Source organism: Panthera onca, chromosome A1 (genome assembly GCF_046562875.1).
Source record: "Panthera onca isolate mPanOnc1 chromosome A1, mPanOnc1 haplotype 2, whole genome shotgun sequence".
NCBI classification, from domain to species: domain Eukaryota; kingdom Metazoa; phylum Chordata; class Mammalia; order Carnivora; family Felidae; genus Panthera; species Panthera onca.
Genome location: NC_138339.1, coordinates 13,419,491 through 13,441,275, shown reverse-complemented (window position 1 = coordinate 13,441,275; position 21,785 = coordinate 13,419,491). Strand labels below are relative to the sequence as shown.

Here is a 21,785-nt window from a genome sequence, read left to right as displayed (position 1 = left end):
CTAATGGGATAGAATTGTTAAAATTGAGAGTTAGATCGTAGAATTAGCTTTTTGGCGTTGATAAGTGTCAAGTGCTGAGTGGGAACCTGGGTGGCTCAGTTGGTTCAGCCTCTGACACTGGTTTTGGCTCAGGTCATGATCTTGAAGACGGCGAGGTTGAGGCCCATGTTGGGCTCCATGCTGACAGTACGGAGCCAGCTTGGGATTCTCTCTCTCCCTGTTTCTCTGCCCCTTACCCCCTCCCCGCTCATGTACATACATCCACGCTGCGTGTGCTCTCTCTCAAAATAAATAAACAAACTTTAGAAACAGTGCTGAAATATTCTCACTGATAATGTTTGCAGTGTTGCAACTTTTCTAACAATACAGCACCCTGCTTTGGGTCTGAGAGGCATTTGCAAAACCTGATTTTCAGAACTCTGCTATGACTGTTTTCTTTCAAGGTCAAAAGTGTTTGAGTTATGTGTTTGAGTATCTGCACTGACTTAACCTCAGACTTTGAAGTCTGGAGCTTTCAATCTTGTGTGAGGTATTAAAGAAATTGTCAGAATTTGTGACATGCGTGTGTCACAAAACAGCTGACACTATCCCAAAGAAAGCAGATTAATATGTTATCTGCTTCAACCCTTCAGTTCTTTAATGCTCTAGAAATCACTTCGACACACGTAAATGTTAAATATACATTAAATGTAGATAAATTGCTATGTAGTAACAATGGGACATACACATCTAAAATTTTTTTTTAATGTTTATTTTTTGAGAGAGAGAGACAGCATGAGTGGGGTAGAGCAGAAAGAGAGGCAGACACAGAATCTGAAGCAGGCTCCAGGCTGCCCGCACAGAGCCCGACACGGGGCTTGAACTCACGAACCTGAGATCATGACCTGAGCCGAAGGTGGACACTTAACCACTGAGCCACTCAGGTGCCCCGTGGAACACACACGTTTTTAAAAGTAAAGCGTTTTCTTTCTTTTATTTTTTAACATTTATTTTTTGAAAGAGAGAGAGAGAGAACAAGTAGGGGAGGGGTAGAGAGAGAGGGAGACATAGAATCCGAAGCAGGCTCCAGGCTCCGAGCTGTCAGCACAGAGCCCGACATGGGGCTCGAACCCACTAACTGTGAGACCATGACCTAAGGCGAAGTCAGACGCTTAACCGACTGAGCCACCCAGGCATCCCTGTTTGTATTTGTTTTGAGAGAGAGAGAGAGAGAGAGCACGTTGGGGGGGGGGGAGAGAAGGAGGGGGAGAGAGAGCACACGAGAGAGAGAGAGAGAGAGAGAGAGAGAGAGAGAGAGAGGGAGGAGAGAGAATCTTAAGCAGCCTCCATGTTCAGTGCAGAGCCTGACATGGGGCTCGATCTCAAAAATCATGAGATCGTGACTTAAGCTGAAATCAAGTGTCAGACGCTTAACCAACCAAGCCACCCAGGCACCCGAAAAGTATATTGTCTCTTCATAATTAGATCCTGCTTACTACTTTACCTAATGTTCCTAATCAGGAAAAAAAAAATGATCTCAACTTTTTATGCAAAGCTTTTAGGGTATATTCCTAAAAGAATCTCGGTAATATTTTTCTTAGCCTTTTTTTTTTAAATGAAGAAGGAGCTATACTTTCTTTTTTAAATTGAGATATAATTGGCATATAACATGTGCATTTCAGGTGCACAACATAGTGATTTGATATTCATATGTACTGAGAAGTGATCAACATGATGTCGAGTTAACATCCACACACACAGTTACATTTTTTTTTTCTTGTGATGAGCACTTTTAAGGTCCATTTTCTCAGCACCTTTCAAATACACGATACAGTGTTATACTCTGTCATCACCATGCTGTACATTACACCCCCCAGGACTTATTTTATAACTGGAAGTTTGTACCTTTTGACCACCTAGGTGCAACCTTCTAGCCTCTTTAGAAGCAGGAAAAATTGAAGTGATTTTTGTCCTGCTCATAGAAGCTGCAGCAAATGAGGGTACTTGGTGATTGATTACACGTATGTTATGATGAGCCAAGCTATAAAAATATCTTGGGCACGCGGCCCAGCCGTGTGCCAATGTCAGGCTGCTTGCTCTCTGATGACAGAGGGGAATCTGTGGGAGGAGCCCTGTTGCCCAAAAGAACACACGGGCTCATTTGTGTCCATACCCATTCTGGGTTGAGAAATCGAGATGACCCAAAGGAAGATTTTCTTGCAAAACAGTGTCCCTCAAAACACAATTGTTCTTGGTGTGTGTTTCTCTCTCTCTCTCTTTTTTTTCCCCTTTGGAGTAAACGACCTCTTGCTGAGTGGCTGAGCATTCTCAGAACAAACAAGGCTCTCACCTCTGGCACGTCCAGCCCATGTCACTGTCTGCCCCCAGCCTCCTCCTCTGAGTCGGAGATATGATGGCCCAGGCTGAAGTTTTAGGCTCCCCATGGCCATGCCACCCTTCAGTGGGTGCCTCGTCATGCCAGGAAAAGAAAACAAGAAATAGGAAAGAAAAAGGGTGGGCAGGTCTAGGTGAAGTCATCCCAATAAAGGTTAATAGCTGGGCGGTGACACCTTCTCACACCACTGGAGAGAAAATGCTTGCTCCCAGCTGCCTGTCACGGTACTGGGAGTAAGAGGTGACCTATTTATTTTTAGAAGGGGACAGTCATAATAACCCGGCTCCTAGCTTCATTCAAGGCAGGCAGGTGCTTTGGACGTTTGTAAACACCTACTTTCTGAAGAAGGGAGGAGCCCTTTTTTTTTCAAAAGGGAAAGAACTTGAAGGCTGGGGATCTTCCCCCGGGACACTTGCTGTTGAGTGGAGAAGAAGCCATTGTAGCACACAAGGCTACAGACGTGTCCACTCGGCCATTATTTTTATACAGGGCAGAAATGCCTGAAGGTGACGACTTTGGACCAGGCCAAAGGTAATTGCGATATATATTTACTTTTTCTTGAGTCTTTTTTATTTGCTAGTTATCTTTTTAAAAGGCATTATCATTCATTTCAAAGTAGTTTAAAACAAACAAAAAAAAGATGAGGAGTGCCACCCCTCAATTCCAGGAAACTGAAGAGAGAGACCTAAAATTAACTGAACATACACTAGAAACATCGGTGTAGTGTTTTTCTTAAATGAGGAAGGCATGACCTGAAAATTTACAAAATGTTTCCCCCTACACCATGTAGAATCCACTTGAATTTTTTGATGATCTTTAACTTTAGATCATGGTTGTTGGAAATCTAAGCTAGTGAACATTTTGTAAACTGTTTGAACACTTCTAAAGGTTAAAAATTAGACCAATATACCAATTATGACATGGTGATACTTCCTTTTTTGCTATAGTTCTTATCTTTGGAAATGTGATCAGTCCCCCCGCCCCCCCCCCCCATGCAGTACATTAATTGTATCAGTGTTTTTATTAACATTGAACTCTAAGAAGGGGGAGAGCCAGGAAGAGAAGCAGGCAGTTATTCCTGCTACTATGGGCCTGACGTGTGCCCACAGTGAAAGTCTCCATTTCTAGCCCCGTGGCTGTGTTCATAAACTTTGTATGGATCGGTTTCACTGGAATGCTAAGTAGGGTCATTGAGATTCAGATAGGAAGGAGAAAGAAAGCTGTTAAAAACAGAAAGGAGTTAAATGACAGTCTTCTTATTGTCAGAAAAAGTGGAAACTGCTAACTCTTTAGGAACAGGAATGCCAAAATATGTTTTTGTCCTCCTACTAAAGATAAGCATCCCTTAAAGGCACAGCATAGGGAATAGTCAGTGGTGTTGTAACAGTGTTGTGTGGAGACAGGTGGTGGCTACACTTGTGGGGGGTGCAGCATAATGTGCACACTTGTCCTATCACTGTGTTGTACACCTGAAACTAATGTGACATTGTGTGTCATCTATACTCCCCCCCCCCCCAAAAGAAAACAAAATACCCATCCCTTTTCAGCCATGGCTATAAGGTGTGTGTGTGTGTGTGTGTGTGTGTGTGTGTGTGTGTGTAGTCCTGTCCTTAAAAGCTTCTGTTTAGTTTTCTAGTCTTTATTTTCTTCCACATTCTTTTCCAGTACATTAAAGGGGACATTCAGTTGACATTTAATTTAATAGTGAAACAACTTTCCACATAAAATGAGACGTTAAATCGAGTACCTAAAGCTGACATTTATGAAAGTGCCTAGATTCAGCCCATGGACTGACTAGTTAAGAAAACATTTTCAGAGAAGTGTGAATGCCAATTTCGGTTTGAGATGATGGGTTGATCTATTGATACTGTGTCCCCCGCCATGTCATTTCAACACTTGTGAAATCAGAACGTTGTCTTTTTCTCTTTGCATCATGGCATTCCTCCCAGCTCCCTGCATAGAATTTTGCACAGGAGAGGCGTTTTTAATATTTGTTGGATGAAATGTATTTATAAAGCATTTTAACACCTGCAGCAAAAATTTAGGCAGCCTGATCATCTCAGAAACTAAAGGGAGAGATTTGGCAGAAATGTAGGAAAGGTGCCTTTAATGAAATGTAACATTATGACAATTAAATTAAGTAGTAAATAATTATTGTAATTATACATATTTGGAATGAACTGTTTTAGACGTAAACAAACATAAGATCTTTTGCTTTTTACAAAGGATAAACAGGCGAGAAGACGACTCTTAAGTATATACAACATACAAGTATCTATTAATGGTTCTTAGAACTATTACCAAGGACTAATAATATATTTTCTGAAAATGGGAAACTCCTTCTCACTCCTTTGAAGTGCCGGACCCCCACCCAATTTTTTTATTTTGATAAGATAAATGTCAGCTCTTAACAGTTAATGGTTTTCTATACAAAATACTTTGTTTTGCCTCATACATTCTTGTTTCCCTCTATCTGTGCAGAAAGTGAGAAAGGGCACCCAGGCCAGGGGAAATTTTAGAGCTAGGCCAGAAATAAAATACTACACTTGAGGGGGAATTTTGCTCTCGCTGTATTTGAGATTGGATGCCGTTGGCTAACTCCCTCTGGTGCCACGTCTGAAAGAGAAATAACTGTTACAGCTTGTGGCTGCTGACAAAACGTGTTCTCAGCGTTCACGTTCAGCCGGTTCTGGTTGAATTTCACAGTCAGGCTCTTTTCGTGTTACTTTCGTCCCATTTTGCAATTTGGCGACCCGAATTGTAACAGGCAGTGTTTGTAACAGGCAGTGAGCTAAATCTGCATTTAGTCTTGGAAATCGGTGGAAACCAAACGCTGCGGAGCTCCAGGCACACCGGGCCCGACCGCCATCTGCACGGAGGGTCCACGGGCTCCAGGGTACCATCTTGTTTCACCAAATGGACGAACGTGAGCACACGTGCCTGGGAGGGGAAGGGGCAGAGGAGAGACCCTCCTCCTCCTTGCTGTTTATCTTGTTCCCAAAAATAGACGCTCGTGGTGAGAGCTTCCACAGACCCTCCATGCCAGTGTCAAGGTCAGGAGATGAGAGGAGAGGGTGTGAAAGGTGCCATCCCGAAGCAGGGTAAGGAAGGCAGACACCCAGGCAGGAAGCACTCGGTGCCAGAGGAGAAGGAAAAAACGTGGGGGCGGTAACCAGGGAAACAGGATCAAGAAATGTGAGGAAAATTACAGTCTGGCCAGAGGCCCGGCCCTCCACGGTTTCCTGCCCCACCTCATTTTGGTCTCCATCGTGGAGGCAGCAGCGTAGCCCCTCAGGTGTCTTTAGCAATGGGGAGAGGGGAGGCTTAGGTAGGTGACACATGTCCTATTCCAGCTGCCAGGAAGGGGGATGGACCCTAGGCTACCGAGACTGAGCACTAAACGTGCCTTATCATAGGAGCACTTCCCACAGGAGATCCGTGGGTCACTCTGTATGTGTCTAAGTGCTGCATCGAGGCCACTTCCTGTGCCAGGTGACAGGGTGATGAGTTAGGCCCCCGCTTTCACAGGACATACTGTCTGAATGGGGGAGACAGACACTAAACAAGTTAAAACAAATAAGGAAAGAATATATATATGTATATATATATATATATATTTAAATTTATTTATTTTGAGAGAGACAGAGCATGAGCAGGGGAGGAGGGGCAGCGAAAGAGGGAGACAGAGAATCCCAAGCAGGCTCTGTGAGGCGGAGCCCGACGCAGGGCTCGAACCCATGAAACCATGAGATCATGACCTGAGCCGAAATCGAGAGTCAGACCCTTAACCGACTGAGCCCCCCAGGCACCCCAGGAAAGAGTATTTTAGATACTAAGGGCTAAAAATTGTCTCAGCAGTAATGTGGGGGAATGCTTGGTGTGTGTGATAGGAAAAGAGCACTTACGAAAGCCTCTCCAAGGGGGTGTCCTTGAGCTGAGATTTGAAGGAGCCTGTCACGTGGGGTGTGGGGAGAGCGCAGTCCGGGAGGCAGACCCAGCACAAGCACTGACCCCGAGAGGGGAGCACAGTGATGCCTGCTAGGAACAGGGGGGTGCAGGGATGGGGGCCAGTGCATAGGAAAGAGGCTGAGGTTGGGTCAGGCAGGAGGCTGGATGTTATTTAGAGAGGTGAGGATTCATTAAGGGGTTTGGAACAAGGGGATTGGGATACGGGGCCACCTGTGTTCTTCAGCGACGTTATCAGGTAATAACGCTTTTGTGAGTTGGCCTGAGAACCTCAGAGCCATGTATAACTTCTCATGAAGCATGGATTCTGACATGTAAAAAATGCTAACGTTTGGAACATCACAGCTTCATAAGTTGGGAATTAGCCAGATCGGTATTTCAGAAATCAGTACAAATCAGACATCAAGAAAACCCAAGGATACAGGTTGATCTATTGGAGGTTAAAGACAGCACTTTTTATGAAGGTAGTTTGTGGTCACCCTCAGGTCCCCTGCGTGATGCTAGAGCCCTGTCCCAGGTGCTGGGACTTAGGGGCTCTACCTTCCACAGAAAGAGGGCAACTTTATTTATGTATGTATGTTTATTTTTGAGAAAGAGAGTGTGCGCACATGAGCGGGGCAGGGGCAGAGAGGGGGTGAGGGGGACAACGATCCGAAGCGGGCTTACACGGACAGGAGAGAGAGCCTGATGGCGGGGTTCAGACTCCGAACCGTGAAATCATGACCTAAGCCAAACTTAGACGCGTAACCGACTGAGCCACCCAGGCGCCCCAGAAGAGAGCAACTTCAGACAGAGTCTGACCCAGTGGGGTGGGCTCTGAGTGTGTGACAGGCTCCAGCGTCATTTTACTTGCACAAGTAGCTCGTAAATCCATGGTAAAGAAGGGTGACTAGTATCTTGCTAACCATGGGACAAGGAAAGCTCACTGATAGGACGGCCCCTTGAAGATCCCAGGCAGCAGTTGTCTTTAGATTGTCCAGAAGTATCTGCTTATGTTTTACCCAGACCTAATCCTTACCCAGTAAGTGGAATGTCATCAAAAGGACAATGTGCATTTTTAGTGATTAGGAAACAAAATACTGGCTGCTCACAGGGGACTCTCTGAAGCATTGTTATTTGCCTCATCATATGACATAATAAAGCCTTAAAAATTTGATTGAAGAAGGCCACTGAGCCTCTAAAACCGTAACTGTGTAATAGCAATTTCGATTGCTCCCAGATCATGCTGCCTTGTGCTGGACTGGTTCGCACAGCAGTTAAGCGAAGGCGTTGCTGTTTGAAGGCAAGCAGCGGACTGAGCCTGTGAAGTTAGACACAGATATTTAGATGGTGGTGAGGCACTGGGTGGGCTTGATGTTCAGAAAGGGCAATATGGTTGGCACACACGGACGAAGGAGAGAGTAGCGGGAAGTGAGTGAGACAAGTATGAAAGAGCCCCTCATTGAGCCTTGCTGGGAATGCCGTGCTGGTTGATGTTTAACATCCGGCTCTTGGGGGGGAGGGATGGGGGAGGGGAAGCTCTGATCTTTAAGCATTTGTTGATCCCTTGTGAGGCCACCCACCTGAGGTCACCAAAAGTGGAATTGGGAAAAGATGCCCAAAATTGGTTCTCGCAAGCTGGAGCGGGTCGACACCAGCACACAAAGTGATTGGGGGCTGATGTAAGAGTTAGTGTTGAGTTCTAACCGTGCTATTTCCCCCTCGTTTATATTCCCCGGGGAATATGAGGCGTTCAGTAAAGGTTTGTTGAAGGAATTAGTGATTCAGTTCTCTTCCATCCTCCAACACAGTCATGGAAAATCTCTCTCAGGCATAGAAAATGTTTACCACTTGTGAAATCCTGCTTTGACCCAGCTGGGCTAATATTTGAAACTGATTAAGAACATGGGGAACAACGCAGTCTGTCCTTGTTGCAACGTGGGTTGGTTATGTGTGAGATCTCTTGATCGCCCGTTAACGGGCAGCACCCTTCTCCAAACTTTGAAGCATCCCCCCCCCCCCGCCCCCCCGCCCTGACCACCAAAGCTTTTGCTAATCAAGCTCCTGTGAAAGCTGATTTCTATTTTACAAACACGGGGGGACATTCTTTGCCATCCCCCAAATGTGATCAAGGTCCCTGGCTTCAGATGCTGGCCCAGCTGCTGCGTGCTGGGGCATGGAGAGATATGTCCCAGGGCTCTCCTGACAGAGGAGGAGCCCATTGTGTCAGCTTTGCTTACTCCCAGCCTTCTGTCCCCTCATGAGCAGATCTGTGGCAAGAGCCATTCAGTTGTCTTCCTGTGTCTCTTCACTGTGTACGTCTGGGTCCCAAGGAAGTGTGTTGGGTGCAAATGTTATAACTTTTCCTGTGGGGAAATAAAAATAGCATGGGGAAAAGTAAGTAAGAAGATGAAAGGATCGTCTGTTGTCTTATGACTCTAAAAAATCCTGTTAGGTTTTATTTTGTAGCACTTTGGACGGATTTTCTTGGCATAGTTATGGTAATCGTATAAGATAATGTGCAATTTTGTATACTGTTTTTCTTCCCCCCCCCATCGGCATTTCCCCAGTGGCATATAAACACTTGGGAAGCATTTTTTAATGCCTGCAAAATATTCTCATCTTTGGATTTTTCCATACCTGTTATAACGTTCAATAGTATATTGAACGTTATTTTGTCATGAAAACGTGAGTGATGTATACCACTTAATTTTTTTCTAATTTGGGGATTGTTTGATCAAAGTGTGTGAAATACGAGCTGCCAGTTTCCTGAGGACTGGACCCAGAAACATTTCCACCATGCCCTGTTGGTCAAACAACCAAGGAATCTAGAGTTCAAGAGAGAGGAAGTGGACCTCACTTCTTGGGAAGAAAGTCAAAGAATTTGGGGGCTTTATTTTAAAACTTGTAAAAAGAAAAAAATGTTTACTTAATATTTATGAAATATGTATCATTTCTCATTTGAGAAGATATCTATGGTGAAGCTGTTTATCTGGCCCCTTAACAGAATCACAAACCAGTGACATTTCTTCCTAACAGAGGAGTCCAGTGGTCTTGTTTCTTGATGAATATACTTACTTGTATAGAATAGCTTTCCAATCAGCTGAAGCTCATATCTTTAGGCATAAGCACTCAACTATTTTAACCAGTCTGTAGAGTGACTATAGGCATGGTCTTGGAATTATGCAAAACTTTTTTCAATCCTGGCTACTGGTCCCAGGCTCACCATTTACTAGCTTGGTGACCTTGGGCAAGTTTCTTAACCTCTTACTTTATCAGTAAAATGGGGATAATAATGCTTACTTTATAGGTTTGTTTTATAGATCAAATATGGTAACCCACACTAAATATTTAGTTTAGCGAATGGCTCCTTTGTAAGTCCTCAGAAAGTAGTTAATAGCAGTAATACATAAGTTAAACACTGCCTTGAGCAGTATGAAATAGGTCACTCTCTACTGAAAACACTTTAGCTGTCTGTGGTCCCATCCTTGTGAATATCAGATCGCCCGTCATGGCCTATATGAAGGATTCACAACATGTGCAGGCCATCCGCTCTGTCTAGGTGGTGGCTTGGCCCGGGATGGTTGCAGAATTGCCCACTGCAATCCTAGCTGGTCAGGTCTAGATGGTCTGCGTGTTCTTTCTGTTTGGAATAGGGCCGTGAGGGTTGTGTGTTTGATTCGCAGTGTTTTGGCCCTTCCCAGGATTGCTTTAACCCAAGTGAGCATGTGCCGAGTGAGAGTATTTACCTCTTTTGGGGGAAGCGAGGAGGTCTGCGCAACACATCTTTCACTGAGCTGAGTATCCACAAGAGGAAGTTCAGGTTCAGGACATGCACGTGTCTTTTGTCCAGGTGGTTTGTTTTTAAGCTTGTGAGCACCTGTGATCTTGCAAACGATCTTATTTCCATCTCTGATTTAGCCATTTGGAGGTAAAATTACAGCTCATCTCTAACAAGTTATCGGAACCCTCTGGAACACATGTCCCCTCCCCCTGGGATTTCTGATTTTCTTTCCCATCAGGTCTCGTAGCCCACCCCCTCCTGCCCCATGGCCACATAGGCTGTGCACTAAGGCATCCAGCCAAGCGAGCCCAGAGGCCGTCTTTGTCTCTGACTCCAGGCTGTGTGGGGTCGCATCTCCTGGATGAAGGTGCATCATATTGTCCAAGGGCATCTCTTGTTTTCTGTGTACTTCTATCAATAACCTCAAATCTTTCGTGAGCGGGGGGGTGGGGGGGGGGGTGGTGAGACACAGTAGTTACCAAGAGGGTGGCCTCTGCCAGACACAAATTAATGATACACACATATATGAAGAAACCGGAAATTAAGAGTTCCATCTGCCTCGTTCTTAACTTGGACCAGGAGACAAAAAGCTATTCAGTTCTAGAAGAGGCTCGTCAAGGGATGGAGACAGGGAGACAGGAACACGATGCCTCAGCTTTGTGTTTGAGAAAATAGGACATCAGCTGGCAGTGCTGAAAGAAAGGTCACTTTGAAAATCAGTCATTTTCTTCAGCAGACTTCTCTTTCAACTAAAATTCAGGGATTTCAGCTTGTGTCTGGGGCTGTTGGGCCGCTTGGCAACCCAGTAAGAATGGCTAATAGGAGGCGTCCTAAGCTCAAGAGGAAAGACCTCCAGGCAGAAGTGAGTTAAAACTGTTTCTCTTCTTTTTCCCAGCGGTTCTTGTGAAACCACCTGTAAACCCTGAATGGGAAAATAAAAATGGCCTCCTGGGGACTTCTTGGCTTCTGGCTCGTTGGCCAGAGTAATGTTCCTTCATTCAGTGTCTTCTGCGAGTGAGAGGAAGTCTGGCACTACGGGTCTACCCCTGATCTGCCCTTGCCTGTGTTTTTCCTCATTTTCTCTCTTCCCCTCACTCCTCCACTGTCTCTCGAATCCCCGTGCTCCCCTTGGACCTTCACACAGGGAACTGCCTTCTCTCGCCCGCATGGCCTGCCATCTCCTGAGTCCCACGTTGGCAAAACCTGTACATAGCAACACGTGGCAGGACGTCTAGGTCACAAAGTGTTCTGGTGCAGAAGTTGGGAAACAGTGGGGGTAGAGAGTGTCCCGGACGTCCCTGGAAGAAAGCACAAGTGAGGTGGTGGTCAAGAGGACAGGTGTGTGACGGTGCTTCATAGGGACGAGCTAATCCCCTCATTAGGGATTCAGATGAAGTAACGGTCTTGGAAGGAGGCTCCCATGAGCCTTCCGAGCCAGGCCAAGCTCTCTTCCCTACTTCAGCCAAATTTGCGTGGGGTTGGCCTGCCCTGGGTATGATTGTCACCCACTGGGTAAAGTCCACCAAGTTCTATTAAGGATGTTGCTCTGTGGCTTTAGCAGTATTGGGGGAGGAATGGCCACACTCTGAATTCTTTGCCTTAGAAGAGAGGACTGCCATTTTGAGTGTCTGATGTGGAAGAGGTTAGGGAAAGACTCGAACCCCCAAATGTCCCCCCTCCCTGGTAACTGACTTATGTAGGGTTGCTGCTTCTCAAGGGTGGAGACTGGTGCTCCGGAGTTGGGTACCCACACACGTGTGGCAGTGCCCAGGGAGCGTCACATAATCATCCCAGGGTGAATGTGGCCTCCTTGCCAGCTGTAAACAGAACAGGAAGCTGTGCACAAACAGTGCTCTGTGACTCAGGCAGGGACCTTTCACGGTGGTGTTTTAGTTGAAATGTAGGTAAATGCCTTTCTTTCTGGAAAAGAAAACAAACCCATCTATCAGTGGAGCATCTTCATATTATGGTATAAAAATTATACCTATAAACTCCATTTTCAGATAAGGGGAGGAGATTGTAAGCGAGTGTCTATTTTTCTGGAAATTACTAGTGTCTACTGCTTAGAGCATATCTATTCCTGTAGGCAGGAATCACAAATTATGTGGCATATGTATGTTTCAACGTGGCTCCCTTTTCGTCAGACGTTAACAGAATGTTTCTGGAGTAGCTTGTAGCATAAGTGGCAGATAAATTTCCTTCCAAAGTCATTGGACCAAACGTGAATTGTAAATAGTCGTAGTTTCTCCATTCAGAGATATTTTGGACACTTCCTTTTAGAAGCATATTTGTTTGTGCTAAGGAAGATTTCGAGATGTAGATTTTGTTATAAAAGGAACACACATGTAGATAAGTTATAAACCTAGAATGAATCTACTGGCTTGCTCAAACAAGAAGAGATGTGCTCAGTAAAGTAAGACACAGCCAACATTGGCACTGACGAGAAGAGAAGTAACTGATAATCCCTTTTTGGGAACAGCAGAGGGGAAAGTGGGGAGCTGTTGAGGCAAGTGTTGAAGATTTGATGGCACAAGTCTTTATTGTCTCATGCCAGCTCCTGTGAACTGGAAAGGGTGCCTGGAGTTTTGATAAGGATTGGGAGTCCTGGTCAAGAAAGTTCTGGAAAGAGTGTTATGCCAGATCAGTGTGGTCCGTCATGCTTCGGGGAGGGCAGAGCAGTTGTGTGAGTGAAGCACAGGGGGTCAGGGTGTGGATGGGGAGTATGGCTATAACAATGGTCTGTGTTAATTTAGATAAATTTTGAAAGACTCTCAAAGCTTTCAAGACTGTTGATGGCACTTTGACTTTTTCCTTCCCGTTAGTTAACAACGTTCTAAAGTTTGAGACCTTAGCAGCTTTACCTGGGAAGAACCTGAGGGTGAGATGTCTCTTTGCTAAAACCTGGATAAACTTCTAGAACAAGGTCTATTTTAAGATCAGAAGGAAACTTTTTTCACCGTAATACTTCCAGTCCAATCTGGCATATGTAACAGCTTCACCAGTGATACAAGAAATCGTGTGCTTCAATTTCATTTATTATTAACAGGAGGGCTATCTTGCATCTCACTGCTGTCCGGTGGCTTGCAAGGCGGGCGGGTTGGAGCCAGCAAGACCTGGGTTTTGATCCTGGTGCTGCCCGTTCTTGGCTGTGTCAGCTTTCTGGAAAATGGGGGTATCCTGCCCCCCTTATCAGATTGAAGTGAGGTTTAGGGAGAACGTAATGAAACTCCTTATTGCACTTCCTAGCACTTGGTGCATGCACGATACATGGGAGGTGTTCTTGTAGCCCAAGTTTTCTGCACAGTTCCCAGTTAGCTGGCTGAGTTCATCAACGGCTTCCATCACTGCCGCGTAGTGGCAGGGGCTCAGGCCCCTGACGCCCTGAACCTGGCAGACTGGCGCAGCTCACGGGTCACGTTCACACTGCAGCCTGTTTTTGTAGGTCACGTGTTGGCAGAACACAACCACGCTCTGTCATTTGCATGTTGTCTTTGGCTGTCCCCGTGCTGTAATGACAGAGTTGCTATCTGGCCCTTTACAGAAAATGTTTGTCTACTGTGCACTTGCTTCCACCGTTTGAGTTGTGTTCTTAGCAACGCAGTGTGTTTATTCTCCAGTCTCTTAATGCTATTGTAATTGAATAATTTCTCAATTACAAGTTAGGTAAGTTGATGAAATAAAAATCAAGGGAGTATTGTAGGAGATTCTGCCGGGTGTTCCCAAATAGCCAGTTTCCCTTTCTCTGGAAATAGCATCCCAGGTTCTAGTCGAATGATACCACCAGTCATTGAATTACGTTTCCTGGGCTCTCTTGCAGCTACATATGGCCACGTAGCTGTCTTCCAGCCAGCAGGAGGTGAGCGGAAGCTTTGCATGCCTTTTGTAGGCATGACCTTTAGGAAAGGAGTGCTCTCCGCTTCCCTTTCCCCTTCCTGGTGGCTACAACGTGGATGGCGTGGCAGGAGCTGTAGTTAATGGCCTTGGACCATGCGATGTTGAGAGTATCTGAGCAAAAAGATGCAAATAGCTTGGGTCGCGAACATCATGGAGATCTCACATCAGCCCCGGACCACTATGCCCTGCAGTATATGAGGGAGAAATGACATTGCTCCCGTTGAAACCTCTGTCATTTTGACATTGGATAGGATAGGTGAGCTTACATCCTCATCCATATGACTATTTACCTCTATGAAAACTAAGGTGAATGCATTTGAGAGAGGAAGAGAAGTTGCTAATCCAGCCTTTTTAAAAAAGCGGACAAACAACTAAAAAGGTTGGTGGGGGATGGGCATAGAAATGTGGAATGATCCTTTATGTGAGTTGTTCGATTTGTCATTAAATGTTTGGGCCTCTTTAAATAAATGAAACGAGAAATCATGGTTCATTCATGGGGATGTGTTTTATGCAAGAACACCAATCTTTGTTCCAAGCCCTAACTCATTTGGTAATTTTGTAACCACCCCCCCCCCCCCCAGCACATATAGGCGAGCTAATATTTATTGGACTGAGTTGAATCCCCAAGAATATACTGCTTGGGTGTCAGTCCCCAGAGAGCATCCAAGCTGTACCCTAAGAATAGTCATATGAACTTCTTGTTAATATGGTTTAGAATTAATATATAACCTATACCATCCTAGAGAAGGGAAGGAAGACGTTACCTAATCCTGAAAGACCAGCTTGAAAGTGACCACTGTTTGCAACACATAAGGATGGGATATGATAGCCTTTGTAAATCCCATGATGCAAAGCTGAGAAAGGAATATTTAAGCACTCCCAGGTAATTAGGGCCTGAGGTTTACAGCACCCACTGGTTTTGGTCAGTTTGCCTTTACATTCCTCCTCCTCCTCCTCCTCCTCCTCCTCCTCCTCCTCCTCCTCCTCCTCCTCTTCTTTTTAACATTTATTCATTTTTGAGAAAGAGAGACAGAGTGCGAGTAGGGGAGAGACAGAAAGAGAGAGCGAGACACAGAATCTGAAGCAGATTCCATACTCTGAGCTGTAGCACACAGCCCGACGCGGGGCTCCAACTCAGGAACCACGAGACCATGACCTGAGTCAACTGACTGAGCCACCCAGGCGCCCCTGCCTTTACATTCTAACCCCATCTCTGGAATCTCCAGCAACATGTTTCCAAGGAAATCATAGTTTCCTGCTTGGACCAAACACAGAATTTCTACTTGTATGTTTTACTGACTCTGCAAAAGAAATTGAAGTCTGCAGCATGTAAGCCACCCTCACAGATCAAGCTGACTGAGTCTGCAGAAGGCAGGCCAGCAGGGCATCTGAGCGCCTGGAAATCAGCGAGCCATTGTAAAGGAAGGACGAAATTCCTTATATGGCTTTCAGTTTCTCCATTGCAAGACCATAAACATTTAACATATCCTCACAGCCTCAGGAAATGGAACTAGACTAGGCCTTTCTCAGCTTATTAGGAGGCATGTTTGCTGGGAAGCCTTTTTGGCCTGATCTGGCACTTTGACATTAGTACTTGGAGTGTCACGGATAGCCACTGTCTGTCTAGAAGATTCCTTTTCTCATCGGTATCACTAGGGACGTTTTAAGGGATAGTGCCAGCCTCAAATAGTCCTCTCTCAAGTTAATACAGATTTCTGAGTATACTCCTCATGTGAGAACGTAAATGTTTGTTTAACAGCAGTGGAGAACTTATTCAGAGTTTTTGTGAATGAACAGATAGATACCTTCTGGAGTTTCAAATCCTTGAACAGAAGGCGTTGATTATCCCATCCAGCAGTACTCCAACTAGTGTCCATGGACCGTCTGATTTCCAGAGGTGTTTCAGAGCTGGGCATGATTCCAAAAGAAATGCCAAGAAACCCGAGTTCTTCTGTAGAGGAGTCGGGCCTCCCAGGGGCCTCTGTGGTTGCCCTGTCACTGATCTGCGTGTTGTTACATCCCTGCATTCTTTAGCACAGTTTGTTAAAGGAATGCCAATTTCCTTTGCTCTTGTGATTCTGAAGAGTTGATACATAACAGAATTGGCAGAGTTGATTCATTCTTGGCCTTTCCGGCTATATATTCAGGGCGAACTTAATTTTTACCTTAACCTAATCATATACTTGGCATCTGAGGTGTTTGCTGGCTATGATATGTAGAGAGGTCACCCAGACTGTGTTGGATCTGGATAGTTTTGTTAAAGATGACATAAATTAGAAGGGACAAGGCCCTTTTTTTGTTTATAACACGAGGAGCAATGGCACGTATTTTTCTTTAAAAACAATTCGTTTCTATAGAACCCAACATTTTGATGAGCCGTTTTTTCCCATTTCTTGAAAATGCATTATGGTCACATGAGCTAGAAAATGACGAGAAGAATGTGCATGATAGATTCAGTGCTGATGAAAATACAGAATATCTTTCACAGAATATCTTTTAAGGCAGTGATTAAAGCACCTATGCACCTTTCATTGCATGTTGTTTGTTTAAAATAGTCTTTGTGGTGTTCAGAGCCACAGGTGATTTTCTTTGGCCATCTGGCTCCTTCGGTGCCATCTTGGCTGTGGTGAGTTCCCTGAGGACTCATTACCTTTATGGCTCTCACCTAAGGTTATGAGCTCCCGAGTAGGCCAGCATGAAATGTTTAGCACCACTTAATTAATCTACTTAGCTGGGTGGAGACACCCTTGGAACGTCCAGGCCCAGTTACATGCTGCTTCCCAGCTGTTTTGTCCTTGTGGTTCTAGACAGTTGTCCCATAGGAAAAGTAAATGATGGAGGTTGATCAAAGAGCTGTTTCATCTTGCTCAAGGATCTTATCAAGTCTACTTTACATACTTAAATTATAAAGGACAAGCAGAAAATGGAAGAAGAAGAAGAAGAAGAAGAAGAAGAAGAAGAAGAAGAAGAAGAAGAGGAGGAGGAGGAGGAGGAGGAAGAAGAAGAAGAAGAAGAAGAAAATAATAATGGAATAATAGTCAACTATGCCATACCTTTTGCTGACCAGCAAATCCAGGGAACTATGACCTGGAGTGAGAGGAGTAAGGGGCATGGATATAACCTGGTGCCAGAGGGATCTGTGCTAGGTGTGAACACACACGTCACTTTGCTGTGACATCTGATGTTTTGAAGGTGACGTCCTAGAAATGGCAAGAATACTGGGCAAGCAGATGGTCTCCAGCCTTCTGGCTGGGCAGTCAACCCACACATAAGACACACATAGCCACCATCAGCTTCTCCTGAACACCAGACAGAAACTTGAACTCTGGAGGCGGAGATAAATGTCTGTAGTAGGTAAAAATGAAGAGCAGACGGGTGGACAGCTCGCTGGCATAATGAGGTTCAGCCCACATCATTCGAATCTCATTTATCTGCACTTAATTACATCTCACGAGAGAATGGTAATTTTTAAAGCTAAGGTTTCCTGAGCAAATTAATAATGTGAGTGAAAACGAAGTATTGGAGGAACTCTTTCAGTAGCTGTTTTGGGGACCTCTTTAAGTTTTTATACATAAAAGACACAAAGACGATCATCTGATGGCCGTTCATTTACAGCTACATCACAGGGCAACTCCTTTTCAGTTCATTATTTGCTGAATTCCTATTGCGAGTTCATGGGTAGGAGAAAGTAGGGGAAATGCATTCCCACAGAAACGCTCTCTAAATCATACAGGTTGGATTCATTCATTGTTACCATTTTGTTTTCCCAGGGAGCCTGTCATTTGGAGCAATAACTTCTTTGAGGTCTGTCCCCACTCCGTACCGTCAGCCACTGCACAGCCTCCCGGGGGCAAAGCCGCCTCCAGAGTAACACATTTCATGTGCCATTATCCACTTCTGCCTTTTCTCTAACACATCCCTCTGCCTCACAGACGTTCTTTCCAGATCCAACAGCATGTCAGGAAGGTAACCTCCACCATCCTCTTTCTGGTCTGTGCCTTCCACGCCCCCAAACACGTACCCGTCTTCCTTGCGTGCTATCATTGAGTACTGCGTTCTACTATTTTACCATGAACGCGCACAGTAGTCACACAATAGCTTGTTCTCAAAATCTGCTCTCGAGGGAAGAAGATTGAAGGTTTAGCAAGCATTAAGACGGCCTAATGAGGGGCGCTGGGGTGGCTCAGTCGGTTGGGCGTCAAACTCAATTTCGACTCAGGTCATGATCTCATGGTTCATGAGTCTGAGCCCAGGGTCTGGCTCTGCACTGACAGCATGGAGCCTGCTTGGGATTCTCTCTCTCTCCCCCTCTCTCTGCCCCTACCCCCCTCCCTCTCAAAATAAACAAACATTTAAAAGAAAGATCATAATGAGATTCTTGGGGTGCCTGGCTGGCTCAGTTGGTAGACCATGTGACTCTTGAACTCGGGGTCATGAATTCAAGCCCCACATGAGGTGTAGAGATTACTTAAATAAGTAAGCTTTTAAAAAAAATCATAATGAGATTCTTATTTTTTCTATGACTGATAAGAATGATCCTCTTGGTAAAGGTGTGTTCCTTTAAAAGCCACTGATGTCATCCAGTGGCCGGCTTAAAAATGAAGGTAAGTGAAAGATGTATTCTTTTAAAGGACTGAGGTGGGGGCGGGGAGGTCGTGCCTGGGTGCCTCCGTCGGTTAAACATCCAGTTTCCGCTCAGGTTGTGATCTCGTGGTTCGTGGGTTCGAGCTCCGCATCAGGCTGTCTGCCGTCAGCACAGAGCCTGCTTCAGATCCTCTGTCCCCCTTTCTCTCTGCTCCTCCCCTACTCTCTCTCTCACAAATAAATAAACATTAAAAAATAAATGAATAAAAGGACTGAGGTGGGAATGTGGCCCATAATTTATCAGCCCAACACTTTGAACAAGTATCTCAGTGACTGATGGCCACTCCAGGTTCGCCACACTCCAGGGTAGGCCCCTCTTTCACAAGGACTGACAACGAATTATGCAAGCAAAATTAATTTTAATTGGCCTTCATCACAAAAGCACTTGGGCGGAACTTGATCATTCAGTCTGTTTGGCTCGTACCTGCGTATTCAGGCCCAGTGCAGCGGGTAAGGTCTCTGGAAAACAAAACTCGGAGCTCTGTTGCTAATGACAGTCTTTGCACTGTAAGAAATGTGTTCTTTTGTATTGCCACAGAAATTTTGGTTTCCTATAACTCTGCCAAAAGCGAAAGAAACAGGAGGGATGTTAACTTTTGACTCCAGCGGCAGTAGATTCTGGATTATACTTCACTGGAAATTGTGAGTCATTAGTAGAGTGCAAAGAAAGGCGTTTATCTGAATTAGCAAACTCACCTCTCCATCACAGTTTCTGTTTTCCTTGAGGAATGTTTCTTGAATCCCAGCTATTGTTCACCCTTTGGGGTTAAAGCAGAACCTTTTCTTCCCCCAGGGCCCGTGATTGAAGCAAATCTTGGCATTCACGAACGAAAGGGTGTTTAATCTCGTGCCTGTGTCAAGTGGGCGCTTGTTCGGAGCTAGTAATGGAATTTAAATTGTTCTCGCCCGGCCTGCTGAACGTCTACTTGTTGAAAAGTTAACAAAATTGAAAACCCTGAAAAATAATGTCGGACTGGCATCTGTGCATAGAAACCAGAATAACACAAGAAGTTCAGTGATGGCGGTTGAGTGCCAGCCTTCCAGATTATCACTGATGGGGGTGGGCGGATGCCTGGGTGACGCAGGTCATGATCTCACGATTCGTGAGTTCGAGCCCCGCGTCAGGCTCTGTGCTGACAGTGTGGAGCCTGCTTGGGATTCTCTCTCTCTGCCTCTCTCTCTCTCTCTCTCAAAAATAAATAACAACAACAACAAAAAGGATTGATCTGGAAGGGGAAAGGGACATTTTCCCAAAGTGACTCACCTCTGACTCGTTCGAAACTTGGTATAAAAAGAGAGCCCCAAACAGAACACTGTGTTGCCCCAAGGAAGGTGAGGCTCAGCGTCTCGGGCCACAAGAAGACGGCACTCCGGTGGCGCCTCCTGGTCCCTGGCCTCGCGAGGAGTTGTTCACGTGGCTAATTGGTCTGAGAAAGTGCAGGTTTCAAGTTGAGTGCTATGTAATTTCTTAATCTCGTGTTTGCTTACTTAATCCTCTGGTTGACACATCTTATTTGCTTTGTCACGGCTCTAATTCTGTGAGTGTTTGTGCAGAGAAACAGATCTCTGTTTCTATTTTGTTTCTCTGCCTACACACACTCACGCGAACACGCATGCACGCGGAGGAACATATTATGTATCCACGGGATTCAGAAAAATTCTAGCACGTTGCACTAAGAAATGTTAAAATCTGTAACTGGATATTGACTGACCTTTCTAAGAAAAATTTGACAGGAATTAACATCAACAGATGTTCTCTACCGCAGAGAGCATGAGACCGTTAGTCACTAGCCGAGAATGAAAAGCTACATCGGGCTCGCGGCCAAGGCGTATTTATAGGTGTGATGGTAGAAGCAGCCATATGTCATGGTTGGTAGGGGACAATTTAGGCTCTAACTGATCTTTTTAAAAAGTTTGCCGATAAGGGATACTGACGGTAGTCAACTTCCCGAAAAATATTGTTTGGCTTCCATTTGTAACTCCTATGAATAAAAATAAAATCAAAGAGTGTGAAATAAGGTATATTCTCCAGAGGTAGTGCGACAGAATCCTTCTAACCATCTTTGGAGGTGAGTATTGCAGTATGAGTTCCTGGAGATGTGGAAAATCTAAAAAGTGATTAGAAATGTGTGTGTGTGTGTGTGTGTGTGTGTGTGAGAGAGAGAGAGAGAGAGAGAGACAGAGAGAGAGAGAGAGAGAGAGAGAGAGGGAGGGAGGAAATAACAATATCCGAAAATGTTCTCCAGTGACTTGAGGTTGCCCAACAAAAACGAAAAAGGGACTCCTTTTCCTCTGTCCCATGTGAAGGTTGGATATTTTTTGATCTTGGCATTCTGGCCCACTCAAGTTGACAGGGTCCCAGTCCTATACTCTGTGGGTGTCACAAATGCTCTCGAGTCCTGTGAGGGTCGTGTCTGCAGGAGGCGCTTGTGGATTCAGGGATCCCCATGGAGAAGTCAAACATTAGGACCCGCGTTTTGCCAGGAGGAATTCTACACAAACCACTGATTTCCAGTTTAGAATGCTTCTTGGAATAAAGGAGACATACTTCCCCTAATTGCCTAATTTTGAAGACCGTTTGCAAGAACTGTCCATCGCAAGAACAACGAACTTCTCCCTTTGCAAGAAAAAGAATCGAAAACTATTCCATGTAAATGAAAGTTGGTTTCCAAATTTTTAGGGCTTTTTGTCGATTATTTTGTATATTTTTATGTGTCTAAGGGAATACATGCTAATTGTTGCTGCTCTGTCAGGTATAGAAACATTAAGATAAGTCCATAAAAAGCATGCACGGTGTCGCTAAATAACCACCGCCGACTACATTTGATACTCTTTTTTCATCTTAATTTGCATTTATTGCGCACACCCATTCATTCAATGTTTTATTGCCTCATCGATGTCAAGCTCTGTTAGCTGCCGAAGACAGAGCCGTGCCTGTGAATTCCTTTATGGAATTGAAAGTCTAATGGGGAAGCCAACCTGACAAACATAAATTACAATTGAAAATTGCTGCCAAAGACCCTTCTCGTTTGAGAAGATGCCATCGCTGTCCGCAGCAGGGGCTCTGGCAGGTCGCTACCCCTTTTCCCCCTGCTGTCTCTTGGGTAAACTAGACGTTGGAGGCCCTCCAGTCCCTGCCTCGCA

The 21,785-nt window shown here is 45.0% G+C and overlaps 1 protein-coding gene across 2 annotated transcripts in view; it reads left to right on the top strand.

Annotated features, from left to right (window-relative positions):
* RETREG1 (reticulophagy regulator 1) overlaps window positions 1–21,785 on the top strand; it is a 131,583-nt gene that overhangs the window by 90,189 nt on the left and 19,609 nt on the right. Inside the window, exon 1 of one of the 2 annotated variants that reach the window (XM_078444507.2) lies at window positions 2,381–2,905. The exons of the other annotated variant lie outside the window; for it this stretch is intronic. Coding sequence (XP_078300633.1) covers window positions 2,871–2,905 — 35 coding nt within the window. The 5' untranslated portion in view covers window positions 2,381–2,870. Of the gene's footprint in view, window positions 1–2,380; window positions 2,906–21,785 lie in introns of those variants that run through there. 2 annotated transcript variants of the gene reach the window in all.